Genomic DNA, 24,367 nt, shown 5'->3' with positions numbered 1-24,367 from the left:
GAAGGAGAGAGCAGTAACGTTGTATCCCAAGAAGTCCCTGCTAGTTACATCAGTTCAGCTCCTGCTGAGAATTCAAGCCTGAGAGCATGTGATACTACAAAACAGGTGATTGCCCACCAAATCCACGTTTGACTTGCACCACTTTCTTTGAGTTTTCTTTGAAAAATCCTCAGTGACCTGGTATATACATACTCTCAGAAAATCATTATAGTATACATGCCTTTTTTAAAAAAAAAAACCAACACAAACCAAAATATTTTAATGAGTTTAGTGAGTTTTATTTCTCTGTTCTCTGTGCTTTATGTGAACAGTGGGAAAAAGCTGTTCAGTGAACGGTATGAACCCCCTGGCTGGTCAGGGTTGCCGAGGCATTGCTTCAGGCCGATGACAGGGCACTTGGGTGCTTTCTGGGGACAGCTGTGCTGATGCCATGTCTGCAGTGCTGAAGCCCTGCCGACGCTCACAAAGCACAGGCGAGCAGTGCTGAGCTCGTGCCTTCGAGCACGGTCCAGCTCCCGAAGAAAAGCTGTGCCAGCTGAAGCCTGGCTGCGCCAAGGACCTGTCATCTCTGCCAGGGGCTGAAGGGGGCACGGCTCTGCTGGCCACCATCACCTCTCCCCCACCCCTGACCAGCACCGTGTGCTGATACCACTTACAGCAGAGATCTGCCTTTTAGACGTAAGATTTTTTCTGGTGCGATAACTGCTTTCCAAGCCAATATATTTCTTAATGTTACCAGAAAGTTGCTAATACCATATGGCAAGGCTCTCTGTATTTTTGCAGGACAACAAACAAATTGTTGCTAGATGCCAGACTGCTCTGGCAGAGCTTTATCACTGATGCCTGCCAGCAGTAGCCTTTAGGGGATAGTAATAATTTGGGGTTGTTTACATTACAGCTTTAAAATAGGGGTTTTCTTGAAGCATGTGTGTGTTTAGTCAGGAAAGTTGGCTAAAAAAACTCTGACAGCATCAAAGAGTGAAGGCGCTTGCTATGGCCCATGCATGTGGTCTTGGCCCTTTATAGTACCTCTGGCCTGACGGGAGAAGGAATGTGTTGTGTTGCAGGAGCTCCAGGTGGCTCGGGGGGAGCCACCCTTTGTAGGACAGCAAGAGTTGCCCAGGTTAGGAGACACCAGGTGGGTTCTCCGAAGCCTTACCCATGTACCTGGACCAGCTGCTTCATCAGTTGACGTTGGTCAAGGCTGAGGTTGAGATTTCTTGAAAAGCTACCTTTGAAACACCGATGGTGGGAAACCAGTGCCTTGCTGTAAGGCCAGGGGTCCGCATTAGCCCAAGACAAGGAGACTCGAATGAGCTCTGAGCCTGACGCCTTTTGCGTGCCCCAGTCCTGCCTGGCATTTGGGTGCGAGTCCTCCTGGTACCGGGGTCTAGCCCAACAGCCAGGTGTGCCGCAGAGGTGTCAGGAGGTGTGTGGTGAGGGCAGAGGGGCACTCTGAGGTCTGCAGTTTGAAACCAATGTGGTAGATGAGGTGTTTGCCCTCCTCAGCTTGTGTATTTAAACCCACGCCTAACTGCATCTTGGATTTGGGGCAGAACTCTGAGTTTCACAGGGTTTTGACGCTTATCCAGGATTTTTGCTGGAGTTGCACAGTATTCAGGTTGCTTGAAAGGGGCTTGTAAAACCTAACAATTCCTGGGGCTGAATGCTGAATTTGCAACAAAAACACGACCAGAATTAGTGGGGTGTCGGGTTTAATAGCGTGCGTTCTGTGGATCTCTCTGTGACATGTTCAGCCATAAACTATTCTGACTTGGCATCTCATGTGAAAGCAAAATTTGACATGGCTTTTGCTGGATCCCACTCAGATCTCATTTTGAACTGTAGTCTGGTTCTTCATATAGAGTGGGATTGGTCCTTTTTTAAAGCCAACTGTTCCCAGGCTTTCACTCCCCTGTGAGTTCGTTTTAGTTTAAGTCATCTAAATAAACGCCTTCAGTGGAACCTGGAACCAAGCAACCTTGGACCCTGTCGTACTTTGAACAGGGACCTGATCTGAAACCAGCCTCAAGTATCTGAAAATCTTGAATCAGGGCCTGCAGGATTGCAAAGGTCTTAAAAGCAATGAGATGACAAAACCAGTTTTCTTTCAGTTGAGCCATTAGAATCTTCTGCATTCACCTAATCAGACTTTTTCCTGCGACCAGTGGAAAAAATATGAATTATTGTTCTGAAAACTTAGAAGCTGAGATTCTCGTGAAATTAAAAGCAGAAGTAGAAGCTAAAATCAGCCATCACCCTCCTCCACTCTCAGCCCCTAAATATCATGAGGCTTTTGGTAACACTGCAGCCTTTCACAGCTGCTCCTTTCCCATTGCTGGGCAACCTGAAGCATTGCCTTGAAACTTTTGTGGGTGCTGGTGGAATTTGTATCATCTGGTTTGTTTGTTGCAGTTTCAAACCTTTACAGTGCTGGAAATATGTCAGAAGAATTCCCTGAGGGGAAGTGGCTAGGTGTGATGGTAGGGATCTTGTTATCACGCAGTCTCAGGGTATGTGGGCACAATCATTTGTCCTGTTACTTCTTGGTGGGTATAACGTGCTAAGAGCTGGCCAGACCCCATGGTGCACCTTCCCTAAGGGCTGCAGTGACCCTGTCCTCCGCTGTGGGTCTGTGGGCATGCAGGGAAGGGATGAGGTGTCAGCCGGAGGGGTACGGTGTGCTGGGTTTGCACGCCCGGCCAGCAGGAGCCCCGGTGCCACAGCTCCTATCCTTGAGCAGAGGCAATCGTCAGGCGCTGAGTGTTACCCGGCTTTTCCAGGAATCCTCGTTCTGGATGGCACAACCGTGTCATGATTCCCAAGAAGCCATTTGTGGCTGAGCCCAGTGAAACTACTTTCCAGTGTTTATTGTACTGAGGCTGCCTTGGCACAGAAGTGGATAGGCTCTGATTCTGCGGTGGTTCCTTCAAAATGGTAGGAGTTTGTGTGAGCTCACTGGACCTTTACAGCATTAATATTTGCTATGAGCAATGGGCCTTGTCCTGGTTCTGTATTTGTGGCAGTTTGTTTATAGCAGTGTTTGGCACAGCAGTTTCTCTGGAGGTGGGAAGGAGAGGGCAAAATGATGTAAATGTGGGTGATGAATTTTATGGAAGAAGTTTAGCTGGTTTGTGCTGGTGTGGGGTGGCAGGTGGCTGATCTTGGTATTGTAGGGAGAGTAGAGATCAGGTTGAAGCTTGGTGTGCAGAAGAGGGAGAGCAGGTTGGTGGGTGCTGATAAGCACTGAATGGCTGCAAGTCTTGGGAAGGAGAGATGGGAGAGTTTGCAGAGGGAATGGGGGTAGCTGGGGAGCACCGGCAGGGCTTGAGCTCACATGGCACAAGAGGTTGAGAAGGTGGGAGAAATATGCTTGTATGGAGAAGGCTCCTTTGCTTCACAAATGGTTAAAATTGCATCAATTCTTAGCCTATGCATGCAGGTAAGCTTGGCTGCCAAATCCCTGAAGGCTGGCTGAGCCAGAAGACTGGGCTGTTCAGGGCACTGAATGGAGAGAGGGGCTTGTGCCACCACGTAGGCATTTGCCAGTGTCTTCCCTTTGCTGACCAGTTGTTAGTGCTGTATGTACATTTTACCTGCATGTTCTGATAGATTTAGGTCCTGGGTTTCATAAATGGAGCACATCATTAAGCATGTTTACACCCACAGTGGGCTGCTGGGATTTGTGTTCAGCTGTTTTGCCGGGCAGGACATTGACAGTGTTGGCTGGACGTCACCTAACATCTTATTAATGTGAATATTTAAGGTCTGTGCTATGTCCTTCTGTGCTATCTTCAGTTCTTGCAATCTTCTAAGCACCCCAGACGGATGCTGATCCTCTCAGGCTGAGCAAGGCCAGCAGGTTTTGCTTTAACCAAGCTGAGTAGAGGAGCCGTGCATGACATGAGCTGTGAATCCTGTGAGCAGGGCTTCCTTGGGTGGTGGTGGTAGCATCCGAGATGGGACTGGTGCTTCATACATTGTTTCATGGGCTAGGCCATGTGGTTAAGAGGTCGTCGTAGTCGTGTTTAAGCCATATATGAACATCTCCCGTTAACATAAGCTTGTCATCACAGACACAATGCTGTGTTTTCTCTAAAATAAAGCAAAAGGTCCCTTATCCTTTTATTTTAAAAAATTAATTACCGCATTGTATTTTTTTATGCTAGAGAGTCGCAGTTGCTCAGCTGAGGATGTGAGTGTTGGCCCTTTATCTCCAGGCTGTGCCTGGTCACCGGAGAGTGTAACAAGTTTATGGATTTCTTGTGATTCCTCTTTAGCGAACTTCATGTTTTCCTTTGGATATTCCTAAATAGCACCAATTCTCTCCCAGACTGGAGCTTTGCAAAGTCAAGGTTCACATTGCAGACCAAGCTTGTAAGCTTGATCTCTAAATCTTTTCCTTGTCCTATGGCTGGAAGCTGTATATCCCCTTCCAGGGAAAAAGTACCGCCTTTTCAAAGCTGCATGATAATTTAATTTAATTCTTTCTGTGTTCAGGGAGCAAGTGTCACCATAAAGCTGCTAACATCCTATCGCCTGTGTTTCTTGGTGGCTGCAGCTGTGTGTCATGTTGGAGTATTTCTGTTCCTTAAGGTTAAATGTTAATTAAAATTATTGAGAGGGGATCCCTGAGCCCTGGTCATGACTCACCCTGTTTGGGTGGAGAGGGTGTGCTGTGTGTGTCTTGTGCTGGCAAGTGTCAAGTTGAATTTAATTGCTTTCCTCAGAGCATCTTATCTCCCAAGTGCAATTTTTGTTGGTCTGAGTGTCTCAAAGATGAGGATGATGTTTCTTCTAAATGTTACTTTGCAAATACGCTGGTGTATTTAACTTGCAACAGGGAGCAAAGCGATGCAGCCTTGTCTTCCTCAAGTGGATGCAGCTGAGATGCACGTTCATCATGCACATGCACATCCACACATCAGGTGGATCCTGCTCGTCAAGGGCTGTTTCTACTTGACTCTTAATTAATTTTTGGAGATGAAGTGAGAACAGAGGCTAATTCTGAAGTAGACAGTAGCTTCAAACAGTAGCAAAAGATAGTCCACTTGACATGGCTGTTACAATACCGTTTTTAAGGTCAAAGAAAAGTAGATCTTGCTTAAATGCATTTTTGTTCTTGACTTTTTCTTACATTGTCTTTTAGGTACTTAAAGATATTAAGTTTTCCTAAGGGAGGACAAATCTCAAATGCCTTGTGTTGTATACAGATGGAGAAATTTGTCATTCACAGGTTCGAACAATTCTGGATGATCATTTTTTATGGATGGCACTTAATTTGATCATGGATTTATCTTTTTTTCTTAGTCATATAATTTGACATGAAAAGAACTAATGCCATCCTGCAGACAATCAGTGAGCTTTCTTGGTCCTAAATTCCACTGATTTAAACTTGCCCCAAGGAAACTGGTGTTACTACCAGAATGTCACCTGAATGAGATTGCACTTGTTTGAAACGATAACTTAAAAAGTCAGTGTGTAAGTTTGTTTAATGTATAAATCTGGGATTTACCAGACCTGCTATGGGGTCAGCAACTGTTTTAGTCCTGTCTTCTTGCTCCACTCATTATCTAGACCTGATGTTTTAAACAAGATTAAAAAAAAAATTCCTACAGTGGCATAGGTTCCTATATAATGAATTTAAGCCTACAAGAAATACGCTGCTGCTCTTAATTGGCTTTTACGAAAGTTCAGGACTAGCCTGTGGAGTCTCGGTGGAGGCTGGAAATGACTGCTCCAGAAGAAAAAACCAGCAAACCCCGGCAGCGCGTTTGACCGACAGGCTGTGCTTTGTACAGGGGGGTAAACACCTCCCCGGCTCTCAGCGTGCTGAGCACCCAGAAGCATACGTGCAACTGGATCGGGTAGATGTGGGTAATGGTAGATGCCATGGATCTGCTCGGGTGTCACATCTGAAACCTCCCTGAGGTTTCAGATCTCCCCAAGCAGTAGCTTCCTATTGCAAGAAACCCACAGTTTTGACTCCAATTAAGTTTTCCTAAATTTTCTACTGGTTTCATAAAGTTGATATAAAAAGCGATTGACATTTCTCATCATTAATAGTAAGTACATGTAGCTCCCTGGGATGCAGTTAGGAGTTTCTATTAACCAACTGTACATCTTCCCAGGTGAAGCCAACCTCTTTTGCTCTAATTAGGATATGTGCTGTCCTGCCGTTCTGTTGGGAAGAAGTGTGCCTGGGATGGAAGGAGCGGGTTAGGAGGCAGGTCCTGGCGTAACCTCAGCATTGCTTGATTCATCCCTGCAAACATTCCACTTCTGTGTCCACCTGTTTATCCTGTGACAAAATGCTCCTCCAGGGCAGTGTGAGGGTTTCTGAACAGGTACTTGTTAGAAAAGTGGAATTTTTGAATGAAAGGTAGAAGGAAAGAAAAAAATTTAAACTGTTCCCTTCCTTCCTTGGCTGTTGCGGCTTGTGTGTGGTACTAACAGGGTCAGGTCTCTGCAAAGCCTATGTGTCCTAGCCCAGGCAGGCAAGCCTGTGCCCGTTTTGGCATGCTCTCAGGAGAGATGGGATGTACCCCCAGTGCCTGTGGGCAGGTGGGCGCAACCATGGGCAATGCTGCTTTGAAACTGGGCCTCTGAATGGAAATGTACCCTCTCTTCAGAGGTCTCCTCCGCACGGGTTTTGTGTTACTTCCCTGGCTTTGTGAATGCACTTAGATGTCCTGTATACATAATTAACCTCTCCGCTGTGCTGGCAGACACTTTTATTGAACTGCCCATCATGACTCCTAAGTATTTTCCTCAGAGGATTGTGCAGGTTCAGAGGCCAGAGAGCTAGAGGAAACGTGCATGAAGCTGAGTAACTCTTGGCAGTTATAGATGCAGCTTCCCTGATTTACAGCCCAGTCTAGGAGCAAGAATGTGCATTTGGGTCAAGAGGTGTCTCTGTAGTCAGGGTGCCTTGCCATAAATCCAGGATGCTGAGCATCAGGATGCTTATGACGGATCTGTCCTGATAATGCCCTGTGAGGTGCACGAGGATGGCTGGGTCCAGCTTACCGGCAGGCAGGGTGCTCACACCTGCTGTGCTGCGAGGGGGTTGTACCTCCCACAGCACTGCTGGGTCTGGCAGCTGTGGTACCCACCTCGGCGTCACGCTTCCTCACCTACCTGCAAATGGTGTGCGTGCGAAGGGGGAGAGGCGGCAGCGCCAAAAGCTGTGACATTAACACAGCTCCTGCCGTACCTTCTTCCACTCAGGATTTTCCAAGCTGAGTGGAGTGAGTCTGGAGGAGGCTCTGAGCGTTGCCCATCTGACTTTGAGATGAGGTTGTGCAAAACCACAGGGAAAGGGATATGCTTCCTGAAAATCTTATGTCACTAGGTTCTTGCTGCATGAACAGCTCTGGGGCTTTATAAGTGTTAGCAGTGATGCAGCCCGTGGTCATCAGCTGGGGATGCTTCAGGAGTGGCTTACTGGGACTGCTGAGCCACAAGTCTCCTGAAAACCCAAGGCTTCCCTGCTGTCACTGCTCCAAAATTTAGGAAATACAGGGTAGGATTTCTTCCGTATGATGCTGTGTGTGAATCTAACAGTGCTAGTATTCGAGGGAAATTTTTAGCAGCCCTTTGAAATAATAGCTGAGCTCAGTGGGCGTATCTTGCACCTGGGGGTGGCGTGAGATCCAGCACGGTGGGGCACCAGTGCTCAGGAACCCCCTCTGCCTATCCGTCTGTCTGCGGAGGGGGAGGGAGGGGTGCGGAAAGGGTCCATTTTCCAGCTTTTTCCTTGGAAGAAACATGGGTGTGTACACCTCTATGGAACCTTTTGCTTGAGCGGCAGCTTTCCCTGCTCCAGGATTTTTAGGATGAGGGGCCTTGCTTTCCTTGCAAGAGGGAAGCACTCCCACTTGTAGGGAGGGCTGGTATTTCTACAATTTGACTTCTACCCTGGGGGGCTGAACTTGCAGAAAGGTGATAATTAGACAGGAGAGTCATCCCCCTCTCACTTGAAAGGTTGAATCTTGCTGCGCCCTGTGCCAAGCTGGCATTCCTGGGTCATCACAGACGTGTTTCGTACAGTTTGGTGTTTGTTATTATTTGCAGCACATCACCAGTGCATTCGGTCGCCTTACCCAGAGAGCTTCTAATGCGGCATCGTTTGAGGAGGGGGGGAAGTGTTTTAACATAAGCTTAGCTAACGACAGCTTAACACAGCATCGCTCATAGAGCTTAATTTGTGCCCTGATCTTTGCAAACAGAGAAACCTTTCAGCCTTGGAGGCATCTCTCCCCACACCGTGGTGTTACCCAAGCCGCTTGCGTGAGCTTATTGTTGCCGTAAAAGCCGAGTGAAGTTTGGATTTGCCGGTGCCCACTGAGCCAGATTTGTGAAGCATAAATGAGAAAACCTGCCCTGGCCTCCCTTTCCCATAAAAAGCTGCTCAGGTGGCTTAGTGTGGCAGGCTAATAGGGGGAAGGCGGAGGCGGTTGCTGCACCTGCTAATGCTTTGGCTCAGGCTGGTGGCACAGAGGCTGCCGCGAATTCCCCCTGAGCAGCAAGCTGTTAGTGGCAGGAATGCCTCGCTCGGAGGAGCGCTCCTGCTACGACAACAAAGAGCCCTTTGATCCTTTCCATTTGGAGAACTTAAAACGGGAAAGCCAAACTACAATAAGACCAAGTTGGGTCATAAAAAGGAGAGCAGGAGCACCAAAGCGCTCTGGAGTGTAATTGTAGAAGCAGCAAATGCTTTGGCACTTAATTCTGCTTTAGTGTCAGTTCAACATGTTTCACGTTTAATACTGGAGAGCCCGTTGCCAAATGCTCTGCACAAACAATCCGGTGCTGCTCCTTGGTAAGCTCAGGGCACTCGGAGAGCCCTTGGCTCCAGCGCAGCTCCGCTGCTGCTGGCTGCAGGGGGGATGGTGCTGGCCCCTGGTGTGTCAGCGGCTCCGTGCTCCAGGTACTCCTCTCTGGAGGGGGAGCCTTGGATGGCAGCTGGTGCCCTAACCCTGCTCCAGAAAGGGACTGGGACCGCTCAGGTCCACCCCCTTGTCACTGCGCAGCGGCTCGCTGTGCCTGGGGCTGGTTCCCAGCCTTTATTTCCAGGAGATGCTCAGCTGGAGCCAGTGCTTCGTGCTGCTGGGGCTTACGGGCATGGCTGTGCTGCCCCTCGCCTCTGCGCAGACCTGGCTGATGCCCGAGGGGTTCCTCTGGAAGGTGGCGTTTAGATCGGGTATTTTATAAGGCATTTATCAGAAGCCTGGCTAACAGCTACCACCTCTTCCCACGGCTGCTAGGGGTGTGTTTAAACAAAAAATGCTCTGAATTATTTCTCTGCAAAGAACGGAGCAGCAAGTTGTCACCTCCATGGTGGCATGGCCTTGTCACACAGCCAGGCAGCAGCCCCAGGGGCAAAATTGGTAATTTGGGGGTGGCTGGTTGCAGGTACGAGGAGGTGCTGACTTGAAGAAAGCCTGTGCCTTTTGCAGGAGCGAGGTTGATCCTCTGCAGTGGGTCTTGCCCTGTTCTGAGCAGGGATCTTAGCTGGAGATGCTGCCTGTGGGATGGTGGTGAGCAAAACCAGGAGCAGCTGGTCCTCCGAGCACGTGTGGGATGCTCTGGAGCTGCTCTGCAGGGCTGATGGGGATGAGGGGCTGGGTACAGGCCCTCCCCCATCACATGGCAGTGCCGTTGCACCAGGCTAAGCAGTTTTGCACAGCTCCAAGGCTTTTGAGAACTCTTCTTTATTTTAAAGAATCAGTTCAAAATATAAACCTCCATGTTTTGAAGGGCGAGCGCTCTGCAAGGTGCATCCTGACAGCTAAGCATGTGCAAAATGTGGCTTGGCACCATCTCCCGGCTGACGTCGGCGGCAGAAGGTACAACCCTGTATCGGCGGCAAGCGTTTGCACCAGGAGCTCCTGGGGAAGGGCGAGCAGGCGGCTGGAGCAGGGAGTGATGCTCGGCCAAAGCTGTGTGCTTTTTCTCTTCCCTCCTCCTCTCTTCGGAGGAGCCCTTGAGGGGATGGGTGACAGACCCAATGAGTGTTTTGCTGGCATTTAAACAGGGACATGATTAGATCTTAAGTGATGGGCACCTAGTGAAAGCAAGGTGACACTCAAAAATTATTGAAACCCCTCATAAATTGCTTTTGTGCCTAATAGATTGCCATGGGTCCAGCTCTCCATGGTGTAGGTAATATGTGTGAATGATTTATTCTATTGGGGATTGTAACAGATGCTGTAAAATCATCTTGTAAGTATGTGGGAAACATTTGTCTGTCTCTGACATGTCTTAGCATGTACAGGAATGCTCTGTTTGGGGAAGTGAGGTCCTTATCCTGATTTATCTTGAGGCACTTGTAAATGTTACTGTAATTTCATGTTATCAAATCATTTAGCTCTTCCTTTTCCAGAACGAAGTTATTTTATCTCATGCACCTTGTTTACTTCAAATTAGCCCTGAGGTTGGCCTGAAGTTGCACCTTGTTATTCCTCCACCTCCTGTCTTCGTCTTAGGCTCTGTCGGCAAATTTGAAGGTATAAGTAAATACTTTTCTGTTATTAATAGAATAACTTCCCCCTCCTACACACACATTTTCTTTTCATTCCAGTCTTCATTTTCCATGAGAAACTGACATTGCAGTACAAGCGGAAACCTCCCAAATTGCATGAAAAAGCCTTAATTCTCCTAGCAACAAGGTCAGGGCTCAAATCCAGGACCTTTCCACAAGCGTAGGGGAAACAGCCCTTCCAATTACCTGCTCCCCCTGCGGTACGGATCCGGTCGGTTCATCAGCACCTGGGTTTGGGTGGATTTGAAACTCAGCCATGGTATTGTTTAAAAATTCTCCATTCACTGGGGAAGGGTTTGTAGTGGGCTGAGCCCTGAGAAACCTGGGGTCGTTTTATGGCTTCCCATTGAAACCTGGTGGAACCCCGTGGTGTCGACTGATTTTCCCCATCCCCACTCATGTGGCTTTGATCAAACCCAAGGCTTGGAGAACAACCGCCCCCCCCGGAACTGGAACCGTTGAGCTTTGCCTGGTTCTGCCATTCATTAAAGCATTTGTGAGCTTCCAGTTGTACATGATAAAATTAGGACCTTTGTGCCTAGCCCGGGATGGAGATTGCTGGTCCTGGGGCAGAGCTGGCTGTGCCCCCATGTAGGGGGCACATATGGGGAACATGGATCCTGGATTAGCATGATTGATGCAGAAGTTGCCATGTTCTCCCATGCCATCTTAATAAGACCTACCCATGGTAACGAAACCCTTCAGGCAGGATGGTGTATTAATGATTTTGGGGTAAACATCACATTTCATTGCACGGATTGAACTGAAGCTCTGCTAAAGGTATCAAGCCAGGGAGGGATGGTTGGTGGTGGAGGCTGCCGATGACAAAGTTTTTCCACTGTTGTTGCCTGTGTGACTCTGGCTTGGGTTGTCATGCCTGATGGTTCCTACCTCGCAGCTCTGTTTGTATCTCATATGTGGTTATTCAGGGATCAGAGGTGTGGGGGAGCCTGGGCCAGCTCAGCCCAAGGGAGCTCCCCCCTGCCCCATGGTCCCCCGCCCTTCCCACAAACTGCACTGGACCCCGCTGTGATTGTGCAGGACATTTTGGGAAGGCTTCTCAGCTGGAGCAGGCTGACCTGGCCGTGGGGAGGGGGCGGTAAGTGTGAGGGGCTGCCATGCTCAGCAGAGCCCCTGCGCAGAGCCACTGCAGCCCGGGGGACCGACTGTCGCTGCAGGTGCTGCGCTGGTTGTGCTGCTGCACCTCTCCTGTCCCCCCAGACAGGGTGGGTGAAATGGCTGGGGGCTGAGGGGGCTGCTGCCATTTAGATGGGATAGGGAGACTTTAATGGCAAGTGTAGCAGCAAGCATGGGCCTGCAGTATTGAAAAACTCATTATTTGACTTCAGCGGGGAGTTGGATTGGACTAATACTGTGATGGAAATCCTTCCTCTGGCTTTGCTGAGCATTAGATTAAGTCCTGTATGGTGGTCCATACTGTGCTTATCCCTGTCAGGAATCCATATAACACCCAGAGCTGAGACAACATCCAGGGCTGAAGTGCATCTGTATCTATTCCCTGCTATCTTTTGATCTATCTAAACCAAAGTGCCGATGTACACAACGACACGTGGCATTCTAGGTGCAGGACCAGTAACTCAGTAGTTAAAGGGCAAAACACATTTTCTGGCAGAAGATCATAGGTGAGAAGAATTTCCTCTCTGCTGAAGGACCTAAAGATGCTGTTGTGTGATGCTGCAACTCCCTCCGGTGTGGTGTGTGCTGTGTAAATTAGAGTCCTGAATCCAGCCTGAGATCCACATGCTGCCATGTTCGAAGTCCGGTTCTGGATCTTGGTTAGTTTGGATCTCCAGGCTGAGGTGAACCCTGATTGCCAAAATCTCGAAGCAGCAGCTGCCTCGGGCAGGGAGTCCCAGCAGGGCGGGTGCTGTGCTACAGGGTGGCTGAGGAGCGGTGCTCATGCTCAGGAGCTTCTGCCCTCCAGTTCTGTGCTAATCCTGGTTTCCTTTGCGAGGAGGAAAGCAGTTTAGGGACATGGCTTCCTCAGCTGGGTCATTGAGCTTTGGGTGGCTGCTTTTAGGCTGAGATGGAAAGGTTGGATAAGGCGAAGGACCGTGTCGCCTCTGCTGCTGGAAACGAAACCCTCTTCCAAACGAAATCCTGTCCTGGGAGTGCAGAGGTGTAGGATCAGGCACTTGTGTCCCCCTCCACCCCCGGCAGCGGAGCTGGGGTGGGTCCGGTGGCTGAGAACGCTGCTGTAGCATAGTCCTCCAGCTACAGGCGCATTGGGATGCCAGTGGGATGCTGTCCCATCCGGGGAGACACTCTGGTGTGGGAACGGTGCTTTCCCTGCTGATGTTGCTCCGGGATGCGAGTCGGAGCCAAGCCTGGGGTGTGCGATGTGGTTCCGAAAGAACTGCTGCCTTTGGGGCTTGCCAGGGTCCCGGGGCTGGAGCAGGGTCAGGGGGCTCGGTGCCTCCTGCATCCCTTTGCTCATCCCCAGAGCTCCATGCGTGCTTTATTTGCCAGGTGTCGCACCCGGGATGTGGTGGGGGAGAGTTTGCAAAGCCCTGGGAAGGGTTAGACTAAGGCTTGTAATGGTTTTAGTGGGATTTGGGTAGTTATGGATGCAAGCCCATAAGGTATTTTGGAAAACAAAAGTGAGCGGCAGAAAAGAGAAACACTGTTGTTTGGCCCATATGGGATTCTGGGGGGGTTTGTTTTTTTCTGATTAAGTATGATGTTTCCCTGGCACAAATTCAATTCATCCTCCTTTCTTAATGGAAAAAGCAAAGCTAAATGTCTTGCTTTGCTTGCAATTGAAGGAACTGAACTGGATAAACTTAACTGTTGTCTTTGAAAAATCTTTCTCTCCTTGGATAGGAGTGTTTTAAAAAAAATGAAATGATGACCTCATGCTTTCATGCTTTTTTTTTTTTATTATTATTCATGTCTATTTCAGCTGATGTTTGTTACAGCTCATATTAACAAAGTTTGAACCAAAAACAAGGTCCAGATGTGATGATTTTACTTATGCCAAATTGGGTTTTGGTCACTGAGCTCGCATTTGAATAATGATTTTTTATTTTCCTTCCCCGCCCCCCCCCTTTTTCAGCCTGATGGCACCAGCAAGGAGTGTGTCTTCATTGAAAAAGTCCTAGAAAACAACTATACGGCACTGATGTCAGCAAAATATTCAGGCTGGTATGTTGGATTCACCAAAAAAGGGAGGCCACGGAAAGGGCCCAAGACCCGGGAAAACCAGCAAGATGTACATTTTATGAAGAGGTACCCAAAGGGGCAAGTGGAGATACAGAAACCTTTCAAGTACACAACAGTCACCAAGAGGACTAAGAGAATACGACCCACCAACCCCAGTTAAAAATAGACAAAAACAGTGTCACAGTAATAAACCACGAAAAGAAAAAAAAAAAAAAGAAAAAAAAAAAACTGCACCAGAGGAATATTTTTACATTAAAAATAAGGAAGAAGCTCTATTTTTGTACATTGTGTTTAAAAAAAAATAAAAATAAAAAAAATTAATAAAAGACTAGATGGCAAACGCTGGGGAAAAGCTGTTAGGGATTTATTGTGACTTGAAAAACAAAATGAACTGCTCTATTTAAATTGACTTCTTGTTGTTGATGACACACAGGTGCTTATTTCGCTTTTTTGGAAAGGACAACTTTTCAAGCATATCCCCAGAGGAAAAAAAAAAAAGGTAATTATTAAAAATAAATAAATAAAACCAAAGAAAACCAAAGTTCTTTCCCAAAGTTACTGAGACCCTGCCCCGAAAAGTGCCGGTTTTGCAGTAATTATTTATTGTCTGCTGCACACCGGCCCAAGACAAGATGGTGTGTGCTGCAGTGATTGAGTTTCCGTGGAGTTCTCAACGCATCGATCTTCTGTAACCTTTCTGACGACATAAGGTGTCACGGCTCCGTGATCCTGCATTATGCTCAGTTCTGGAGAATGCTGCTAAATACATTCAAGTGACTACCAGATGACCTAGTACACCAATGATAAGGGAATATTTTAAAACCAGCTATATTATATATATTATATATATATAAGCTATTTATTTCACCTCTCTGTATATTGCAGTTCCATGAACCAAGTATTACTGCCTCAACAATTAAAAAAATTATTTAAAACACATGTACTTATTTTTGCTGTTCACACTTATTTCCCCTCCCTGAGCAGTGATTTTTTAATGCGTATTTATCTTTTATGTGAGGGCAGCAGGATATGTTTGGGGTAGTTTCCCCAATGTAGACTTTGTTGCTAATTTTGTAATTCCTCCTTTTCCTCAATACCTCCTTCCTTTTCCTCCCTCGTTGTTCCCCCAAGGAAGAAATCTTGTGTGGGGTGATGATGGGCTGAGAGTGGGACAATCCTCGCTGGCATTTTTCAGGAGCAGGAGTTAAATTTGATATTTTTCAGTCCAACAAATACTTCTTAGAGCTTTGGCCAAGCAGAAGGCTTTCCAAAACTGGAATATTAACGTTTGACTTGATAACATGTATTTACGTGTGGCTTGTGTTTCCTTCACTGGAGGTTGTTGAGAGGGACTACTTGTTTCAGCTGTTGAATTCTGTATTGTATGTTTTAGTTCTCCAAGCCGTCAGTGACCCGCTGTGGCGGTTGGGGCAGCCAGCTCGCTCCCAGGTGCTTTGCATAGGATGCGGATGATGTAAAGCCCCGCACAGATGCGAGGTGGGAACCTATATATACAGACCGACCCACACCGTGGAGGGGGCAAGACGGTGTTAAACAGAAAGTGGGAAAAAGAAGCCAGATGATACAACTGACCTCAGATTGTAGTGGAAAGGACAACTGAGCCCCAAGTGAAGCTTTAGGGAGAAGCTCGCTTGGCTTTTTCCTCCTCTCCGTGTGCAGACATTGCTACACCCCTGTTCCAGCCAGGGCTGAAAATGCTCAAAGCCACCAAGAAAGCTTTTTCTTGTTAATCAGAAGAACAACTCTCCCCAGAACAAGCTTTCTCAAGATAACTTTGAGAGCTGCAGCCAATTCCTGCAGATCAAAGCTGTTTGGGAGATGGCGCAGATAAGCATGCAAGCTTGAGGATGCTTATCTGAACCAATCTCCAAACCTCGCAAGCCTAGAGAAAAATGAACAATGCTATGCAGGGTCACTCCGCGCTGCTCCACGGGAAGCTGGGCAGCCTTACCGGTGATGCCTTCACCCCAGCTGAGCACAGGTGGTCACTCGAGCAGTGAGTATCCTGGGAGCTGCCCTCCTGGTGCACCAGCGGACCAGCAGGGAAGCGGGCCCTGATGGCGTGGTGGTGGAATTGGTTGGTGGGGGCTGGCAGGCTTTGCCAGCTTTGCCTTCAGATTGATTCATGTGGGAGAGATTTGGGGAAAGTTCAGAGGAGCACTGGGGGTGGAGGGCTGGGAGCGGCTGGAGATTTGCTGCATTAGTGCCTCTGAGAGGAGAAACCCAGTTGATTTCCAGAGAGAGAAAGGATTTATGGGTGCCTTTTTCCTCCTTGAAACATCGCCATGGCCCATGGCACTGATGGTTTCACTGTCAGAACGACAGGGTTTGTTTGCCATGAGGAAATTTGAAGGGATGGGGGCGGCAAATGCTGGAGAAGGCTGGGCAGAAGGGATCTTCTATGAGGCCGAGAGCAACCGGGGGGGATCTGCCCGCCGTCCTGCAGTGCCTGCTGTGTTTGGAGACCAGCACGTGGGAGCTGGGGCCGTGCAATCTGGCACTTGTGCCATTGGTTTACAAGAGTATTTCCTGGGCAGCAGCGAGGTGGGTTCCTCAGGCTGTGAAAAGTCAGGGTGGCAAGGCACTACGGTGCTCACCCAGTTAGGTGCCGTCGGAGGGGTGTGTGGGCTGAGGACACAGTGTTGAGTACCTGTGTTTGAACCTCTGCTCTTCAGGGCTTATTAATAACAACAAAAGCAGGGGGAAAGGCACAAAGAGTTCACACGGTTCCCTTCGGAGCACCTTTATGTGGGGGGCAAAAGGGTGCTCTGGGGAGGAGATGTTCAAGAAACGAACAGGCATAGGAGCTATGCATCACGTGCCCCATGGTGGCCACCGCCTCGTGCTTGCCAGCGGGCACGTGGTGTTTCTGTGCCCAGAGTGTGCTTGGTGGTTAGGCCAGATGTTGCAAGTCGTTGTCAACAGCCCGGTGGGATGGGTCCCTCCGCTGACCTCCAGGCTCCCCAGAAGCTTGGCTGCGGTGTTTAACATTTCTTCCTTTCAGAAAGTCTTCGGGCTCCCTGAATATGAGCTGAGATTCCCTGTGTAGGCTATTACATTTGGTTTACTTTATAATTGAAAATTGTTAATGAGGATTTAATTACTATTGTGGAAATAACCTCAAGAGCAAGGGGTGTAACGCTAGGTGATTGCTTGAAGCAACTGATGGCATTACTCTGTGTGTGTAGCTCTGGGTGGGCACACTTTAAACAAAATGCACTACTTAATTGGATTTAATGAAAGCATATTGTAGCTACCGTTTCAGAAATAGCGCTAGATTTGTAGCAATGTTTTCATAGCTGAGATCACATAGCGGCACGTGCTGGGGTTGGCTTTGTCATGAAGCTGGGTGCAGGAGCTGGGGCACGCTGAAATGTGAGTCCATTCCAGGACAGAAACTTTGTTGGTCCAGGGAGGCTTTTTGACAAGACTCGAAGTGTGTTGCACAAACCAGACTGCTGTTTGGTGTAACCCTCTGGCTGGTGGGTCTCCCTTCCTGCTATGGTGAAGGGTTGGTGGTCAAAGCTTAGCTGGGCTCTGTGGCTGGTCCAAGCAAGGCAAACTCTTCACCACGACATTGGTGCACCCTGCCTGAGGGTTGCCACTGGCCGAGAAAGCAAAGAGTGTCCTGGCCCCTGTGCAAGGTGCCTTCCAGCCCTCTGGCAACCTTTCTTGGACCACAGAGCTGGCAGCGGATGGGAATGGTTGACCAAGTTGACATCCCTGCAGCTGGAGCCCTTAAGCTGGTGCAGTCTTTCCTGCTTGACAGCCAAGCAGTTTTGTTCTGCCTCTGCCTTGTTGATGCAAACGCAAGTGCCCTTGCAAGCTCTGTGCACCAAAGCCGGGTGGTTGCTACACCTGGGCTGCCCTATTTGAGCCTCATCTGCCCCACTTGCCAACAGTGGGCTTTTGGCAGCACATACTTTGGGAGCACGAGCACTTGAAACTTGGTGCTCGTTTTCTTGGGCTGTCCTTGCAGTTGTCTTTAGCTCAGGCTCATCCCCATAGCACAGGTTCACAGGTATAAACATAGTTAGAGAGGAGCATTTTGCAGCTATGAAGCAGTAGGGAAGCCTCTTCCAGGAGCACACTCACAGTTTTAGCTGTGCCCTTCTGCAAGCAGGGGGATATTGCACATGTCCAAAGGCTGCACACACCTATACAGGGGAACGGATCCCTTCAACTGCATCTTTTACACACCAGCACACATGCTGTCTACACAATTAATATTTGCTTCTGGGAGTGTAGCTGATACGCTCCTCCAAGAAATGTCACAAGGTGGGACAAGGTGAGAAAGAAGCAATTGGGGCAAAAATAATGAAGCCTGGGGAAGGGATGCTGCCCTAGTGCTTCAGTGATGAGAAGACTCAGTTTTCATGTTCATTACTTGTGGAGTTAAGGCCACAGCCTAAATAAGCTGGATGCTCTAGTGCCCGTGAACCTGGTGTGTCTGTAGGGAGACACACGTGGGAGTGGAGCAGAGCTTGGAGAGCATCCTGGAAAGCACGAGGAGGCCTGAGCTCGGCTGCAACGGTTTTGGTCTTTGCAATAGGTTATTTATCTTGGCTCATGGAAACACAGCAGGGTGGAAGTTAGGTCTGGTGTAAGCAAAAGCCCAGCTTACCCAGCTCTCAGAGCGAGGCTTGACAGGTACATGTGTAGCGCTACAGGCAGGGTTTTGTCCTGTGGCTGCCCATCAGCTCTCCTGGATTCAGGAGTGTTTTGGTGTGTCTGTACTTCCAGAAAAGCAGTGGAATGAGATTTCAGCCATGACCTTGGACTACAGCTGGAGAAGATGGTCTAGCAGTTTATTTTGTCTAGGAGAGTTTGTCCACCAAGGAAGATCTGACTCTGAGCACACACAGTCGGCTGTAGGTGGGATAGGGTGGGTAACAGAAAACGCACATGACTTTGGCTCCAAGAGCGTGCTGTTATCATACCTACCTTTGAAAAACAAGGTTGCAATATGGGAAAAAGTGTGTGTGTGTAGCGGTGGTGGTTCTTTTTCAGGACACTGAACTACTCTACAATGCAGGTACCTGCCGATGAAGGAGGAGGAGATGTGCGTGTGTCAGTGTAGCTGTGAATACCCCTGCAAAGCCCCCCTCCTGCTGCAGAGCCTGGCTTGGTCCTGCTCATCCAACACAGCCGCAAGGGTCTGACAAACCATGGGGGTCCCCAGGAAAAAAAGCTTTTTTCTCCTGTCCTCTCTCAAGGTATAAAACACGATGATTTTTGTCTGCTGCAAAGGAAAGCTGGTATACTCCTATGCAGAATTTCCTGGCGTGGTGCCGAAGGGTGGAAGTTTATACTTAAGATTCACAACAGCTGTTTAAAGTGCCTATGTCTCGTGCCAGCCATACCACCTGAATGGCCAAGGGATATATATAAACTTCAATTATTTTTTGAATGTTTGTTGTTATTCATTTGGAGACGGATGAGAGGAGATTCCTCACGAATGATGTAACCTACGTAGACTCTGTTATTTCCAACGGTGTGAGCTGAAAAATTAGGGAGGAAAAATCAGGTCAAACTGAAACTTTTCTTAAGTGAGACAAAGTACTGGGTGGAGAGATTTGGGTTTACCCCAAAAACATTTAATTCACCCTATTTAACAATTTACTTCATTTCTTTAAATACAGGTGATTTTAAAAGAAAGAAAGAGATAAATCAGAAGCTTCACTTTGAAAGCAAAAAGCAATATTTGATGTGTAACAAAATCCCCTGTCTGTTTCTCAGCTGACACTGTTTTCAAAGTCTCTGAACAGATTTGAGCCCCCCTCTAAAATTCCAGTTCTGTGGCACTTTGCTGTTTCTTTAGCAAACACCATCTCGCTCCACTGGCCGAGGCCCTGGGTGGGAGCTCCCACCACCCTTCCCTGGAGCCTGCCGAGGGGTTCGGAACCCAAACCCTCTGCGTGTTGACCCTACCCTACCCATTCCTGCTGCCACCCCCTTTTCTCCAGAGACTGAATCCTGGGGAAAAAAACTCTTACCACCATTTCTTTCCTCCCATGGCATTTTAAGCTCGCAACACCTGTGTTAAGGTGCCAGCCCAAGGACGTACACCATGAGCATCCCCTTTGGTGCCACCTGCAGAGTCCCTGTCCTGCGGCAAGGTCTGGCACATACCAGGGTTTCCTCGGCAGTCAAGACCCACAGATTTAGTGGTTACTCACAGAGACAAACCAAGCCACGAGATCTGGGCTGGTGGTGACTGCTGCAGTACCTGATCATCTTTGTTTTGGGTCTTGTTTTGGGTACTTGTTTCTGCTCAGAAAGTTATAGTCCGGCCAGAGCAGCCTGCGGATGCTGCCGCCTGCCCAGGTAAGAGCTGATTTCCAGTTTCGGAGCAGACAAAAGGGTAACTGCACATCCCTGGTGGCTGCTAGGCTGAGGAATCCATGGCTGAGCCACAGGAAGCATGACTGAGTTATGCTGGTCTTGGGAAACGACTGGTTGACTTTCCCAAGCCACATGAAACCCACCTGAAGAGAGATGAATTGGTCTGCTCGGGCCTAAAGGATAGAAAACACTGCCTTTGTTTTGAAAAAAGCAACTACAGCAGCCAGGAATAACAGAAGATGTAACCGCATCGAAGCCTCTAATGGGAGTTTCTTCCTTGGTTAAGCACCACGAGTGTCGTGAGGTTCCAGGTGTGTTTTGAAGGATGTCATGGATGAAGGGCAGCATGGCCCAGCTGTGGGAAGCACCGTGGGTGATGCTGCAGGTCCCATCTCCCAGCCGGCGCTGAGGACCCACTCCTCCCCTGGGTTCTGTTTTCACCATCTTGTGCAGTCCCAGGGTTGGAAGGGTCTTTTTTTTTCCTAAAAGAGGCAATTCTGAGCCTGCTTCCACCCTGAGTAAATGAAAGGAGCTATGCAAATCATGGGAGAAATGTGCAATTGGGAGATTTCACCCCAAAACTTCCCAGCTAGGGTTTCTGGGGACAACGCATCCCCATTTTGGGGTACACCATCTCTCTAGAAGTAGCTGGGAGAGATGCGCCATCAGAAATTCTGGCATAGGTGGAGCAGAAAGGATGCAAGGGAAGGCTCTCCGAGTGTTTTGTGAGGCTGGGCAGAGAACCGGCTGGAAGTAGACCCTCTCCTGGCCAACTCAGAGCCAGCTGTCTGCTTGAGGGATGTTGTATGCAGGGACAGGAGGAAGCAGCATCAGGAGTGAGGAGGGAAAGCGATGGTGTGAGATAGGCCATGGCCTGCGGCGTGCAGCCATTAGTGCATTAGTTCCTGGGAGGTAGCACATGCTACTTTGATCATATGGTCATATTTGCATGAATCAGAATGTGAAAATCTTGGCTGGGGTTTACAAAGGAGCCTAGAGGAATGAGCTGCCTATCTATCTATGTATCTGACACGAGCATGTAGTGAAACCCCTTCCACTCCTTTGTGGGACTATTTTTCAAGGAGAGCTGGAGCTTAAATGTTGTTTACAGCCATGGCAGGCTTTGGGACTGTGATCATCTCTGCTCAAGAGCTTTCAAAAGGATAAAATGAGCCTCCTATTATAAGGGCTGAAAATGATCCTAAATGAATAACACACACGCAGCCTTCACAGGCACACATTTCTGAGCCATTGGAAATGTTGGCACATGCAAACAAACAAAAACACATGTCTCGGGTCTCTGGTTTTCATAGATTTCTGCATGCCATGACATTTTGGGGGATGGCATTGCCAAAAGCTAATGAACCAGATTCCCAAGCTTGGCTTGCAGAGCTGGCTTGGTGACGCAGGGACTAAAAGAGGAGGCCTTTGGGCTGGGGACAGGCTCTGGGGATGGCAGCACCCCAGGCAGAGCCTTTGAGGGGTGCCACCTGCGGGAGGATCGGGCAGCGGAGAGAGCTGCTTCGGCTGGAGCAAGGTTTGCAGTTGGGAGGCTCTCTGGAGGCAGCCTGGGATCAGGGCGCGGCACCCACCTCCGGCTGAAGGCAGAGAGGTGATGGAGAGCAACTGCTCTGAAACCCACAGCCCACGGCTGTGCCCGCAGCACTCCCTGGAGAGAAGCTCTGGGTGAGCTGCATGCGTACGGCTCCACCTGATCCTGCCATTGCCATGGGCATGGGCAATCGCTATCGGAGCCAGCACCAGTCTCTGGGGACCCTGAGGCCAAGCCTCGGGGACAGGGACCCTGCATCTGCCTGGAGCCCTTGGAGAGCTGGGCTTGTTCAGGCACAGTGCTCAGCCCGTTCGTGCACCGGCCGCCCGCCCACCCGTCTGGGTTGCTCGGGAAAGGTAAAACACCATTTCCTGCAGGGTCAGATATTTTGGAGAGGGAAGAAAGCAATTTGTGGCTGTGTTGTCTGCCTGATCAAAAGTGTTACCGGACTCGGCTACACAATGTGCACTCTTTAAACCGGTCCCAATTAGCCCTTCTTGCTAATGCTGCGTTTCATTCCTGGGAGACTGCACTCGGAGAGCTGTTATGACTTTGTGATTGTGCACATACCTTTATGTGCTTTCATTCTTAATCCCCTTTTTGCAGAAGCCAAAAGGTCTTCCAGCCAAAAAGGAAATCAAAACCTTTTGTTGGCTGCTTCATAAGAATTAAGGGTGGGATGAAGGTTGTAGCAGGATCTTAATTAGCCATTGTAAATAACGAGAGCGGCAGTGCCTGCAACCATATACCACCTTGGGTTGAGATATTGTCAGACCACACAAAGCTAGGTGAATGGGCAGCACAATGGCAGAAAAAATTCACCCCTGACAACTGCAAGGCAAGACACGGCGAGGAATAATTCAAGCTACGCATGCACATTGTCGGGCTCCAAATTAATTGTAATCATTTATGCTTTTATCGAGCTATCTGCAGTGACTCTGGGGTCTTTTTTCTTTTTTTGCTATTGGGAAAGTAACACAAAATATGCAGATGGTTAAAGAGAGGGATGTAAAATATTCCCGAAAGCCTGCCTGCTTGCAGCAGAGATCCGGAGGAGACCCTCGCTAACATGCCAGGCTCCTCTCTGGGATATCTGATCTCAAAAGGGGATATAGTGGAAATAATAAGTGTTCAGAGGCTGACAATGAAAATGATTAGAGGCCTGGCGAGGGAATGCTTTATGGAGCTATTGAAAGGACTGCGCCTGCTTCATTTAGAGACAGGAAAGTAATGAATAGTCTAGACTGCAGAGAAAGTAAATTGGGAACTCCCGCTCACCTGCTCTCCTAATACAGGCGGGGAAATTCAATGAAAGGCAGAAAACTTCAAAACTGGTGAAAGAGAGCGGTTCTTGACTTGGGGAAAATTAACATATGGCATGGCGATTAACCTTTGGGTTCAGACTATGGGGGCCTACAGCCCAGCCTTGGAAGGGCAGGGCGTCGGGCAGCATGCCCCCTCACAGATGGGTGCTTCTCCCATCCCACCCAGTGAGAGCCACAGTGGTTCAGCCTCAGTTTGTCCCTGTTAAACAGCTCTGAAGAAAGCAGAAGACACCTCCAGGTGTGCTTTGAGTCCTTTCCTTGTCCTGTCACGTGGGCCTGTATTTTCTTACCCCCTACACTGGCTGAAGGAGCATCAAAGATGCTCCATGATGGCCTCGTAGGACCCTTGTAGGGTCTGTCCTCTCTCAGTTTCCTTTCCACTCCCACAAGAAGTTCCACAGGCACTTCTTCCCAAGAATACCCGTGCCCAGGTGGCAGCAACCCCGCTTGCAAACCTGGGTTGCATTTTCTCTTGTGCTTGGTGCTGGCCTGTGGCAGTGTTGCATGGCCGCCTCACCAGCTGGTGGGGGTGGGAGAGGACAGCTACCAGCCCCTGCCTTCCCAGGGCCAGGGTCACCCAGCTCTCCTCCAGCCCTTGCTGCCATTCACACCAGCCGTGCCAGGCAGCTAAATGCAAGTGGTCCTGTTCCGGGGGTGGAGAAGTTGTGATTACTCGTTTGATCTTGAACATGGCAAGTTTTGAGCTCAGTGTTTCGCAGCCTGATTGTACAAGCTCCTTGCATACATTTGGGCTGAGATCTTTCGTCGCCCGGAGGATTTGGGTGTTCAAGTCCCATCCACTCAGCATGTTGCAGCCAGATTTCTCCTGTGATTGCAGAAGGAGATCTGTGCATGCGGCGGGCCCTTTGCTACGGGAACCTGGATGGCTCCATGGCATGATTTTCTGGGAAGCATCAAAAATAGCTGCTGGGGCGGAGGTGAGTCTGGCTCCTAAAGCTCCAGGGTGCTGCAGAGTAACTGGGTGTCCTCCCCAGTGCCTGCACAGGGAACAGGTTTGGCCTGGCCAGCCCAGCTGTGGGTGCTGCCGTCAGACGTCGCGGTAGGTGGTCTGAACCCGGCCCGAGGTGCTCTAATCTACGATCTGCTGCAGCAGCCAAGTGATTCAGGGCTGGATGTTTGCTTCGTACCTCTTCAAGGTGTGAACTGGGATCATGTCATGCTCCTGGAAGAAGACAACGAAAACAGACCCTCACCTTTCCCAGGTGGCTTCTCCAAGCAGGCAGCATCTCTGGTGGTGGTGGGGCTGACTGTCACCAGCTCAGCCGCGAGCCCTGGAGAAGCCCTTCTCCCTCCCCAGGGCAGTGTCTCCATAGGCATGGCACAAGCCAGATCCCAGCTCACAGCCGCCTCGGGAGGCAGGGACTGCCTTTGGAA

At 49.1% G+C, this 24,367-nt stretch overlaps 1 protein-coding gene across 1 annotated transcript in view; it reads left to right on the top strand.

The window, feature by feature from the left end:
* FGF18 (fibroblast growth factor 18) overlaps positions 1-13,924 on the top strand; it is a 73,323-nt gene extending 59,399 nt beyond the window's left edge. Inside the window, exon 5 of the mRNA XM_056348611.1 lies at positions 13,623-13,924. Coding sequence (XP_056204586.1) covers positions 13,623-13,889 — 267 coding nt within the window. The 3' untranslated portion in view covers positions 13,890-13,924. The remainder of the gene's footprint in view (positions 1-13,622) is intronic.
* The last annotated feature ends 10,443 nt before the right edge of the window (positions 13,925-24,367 follow it).

The sequence above is a fragment of the Falco biarmicus genome, chromosome 8 (assembly GCF_023638135.1).
Source record: "Falco biarmicus isolate bFalBia1 chromosome 8, bFalBia1.pri, whole genome shotgun sequence".
Taxonomy (NCBI): domain Eukaryota; kingdom Metazoa; phylum Chordata; class Aves; order Falconiformes; family Falconidae; genus Falco; species Falco biarmicus.
This window is presented reverse-complemented; position numbering and strand designations above follow the sequence as displayed.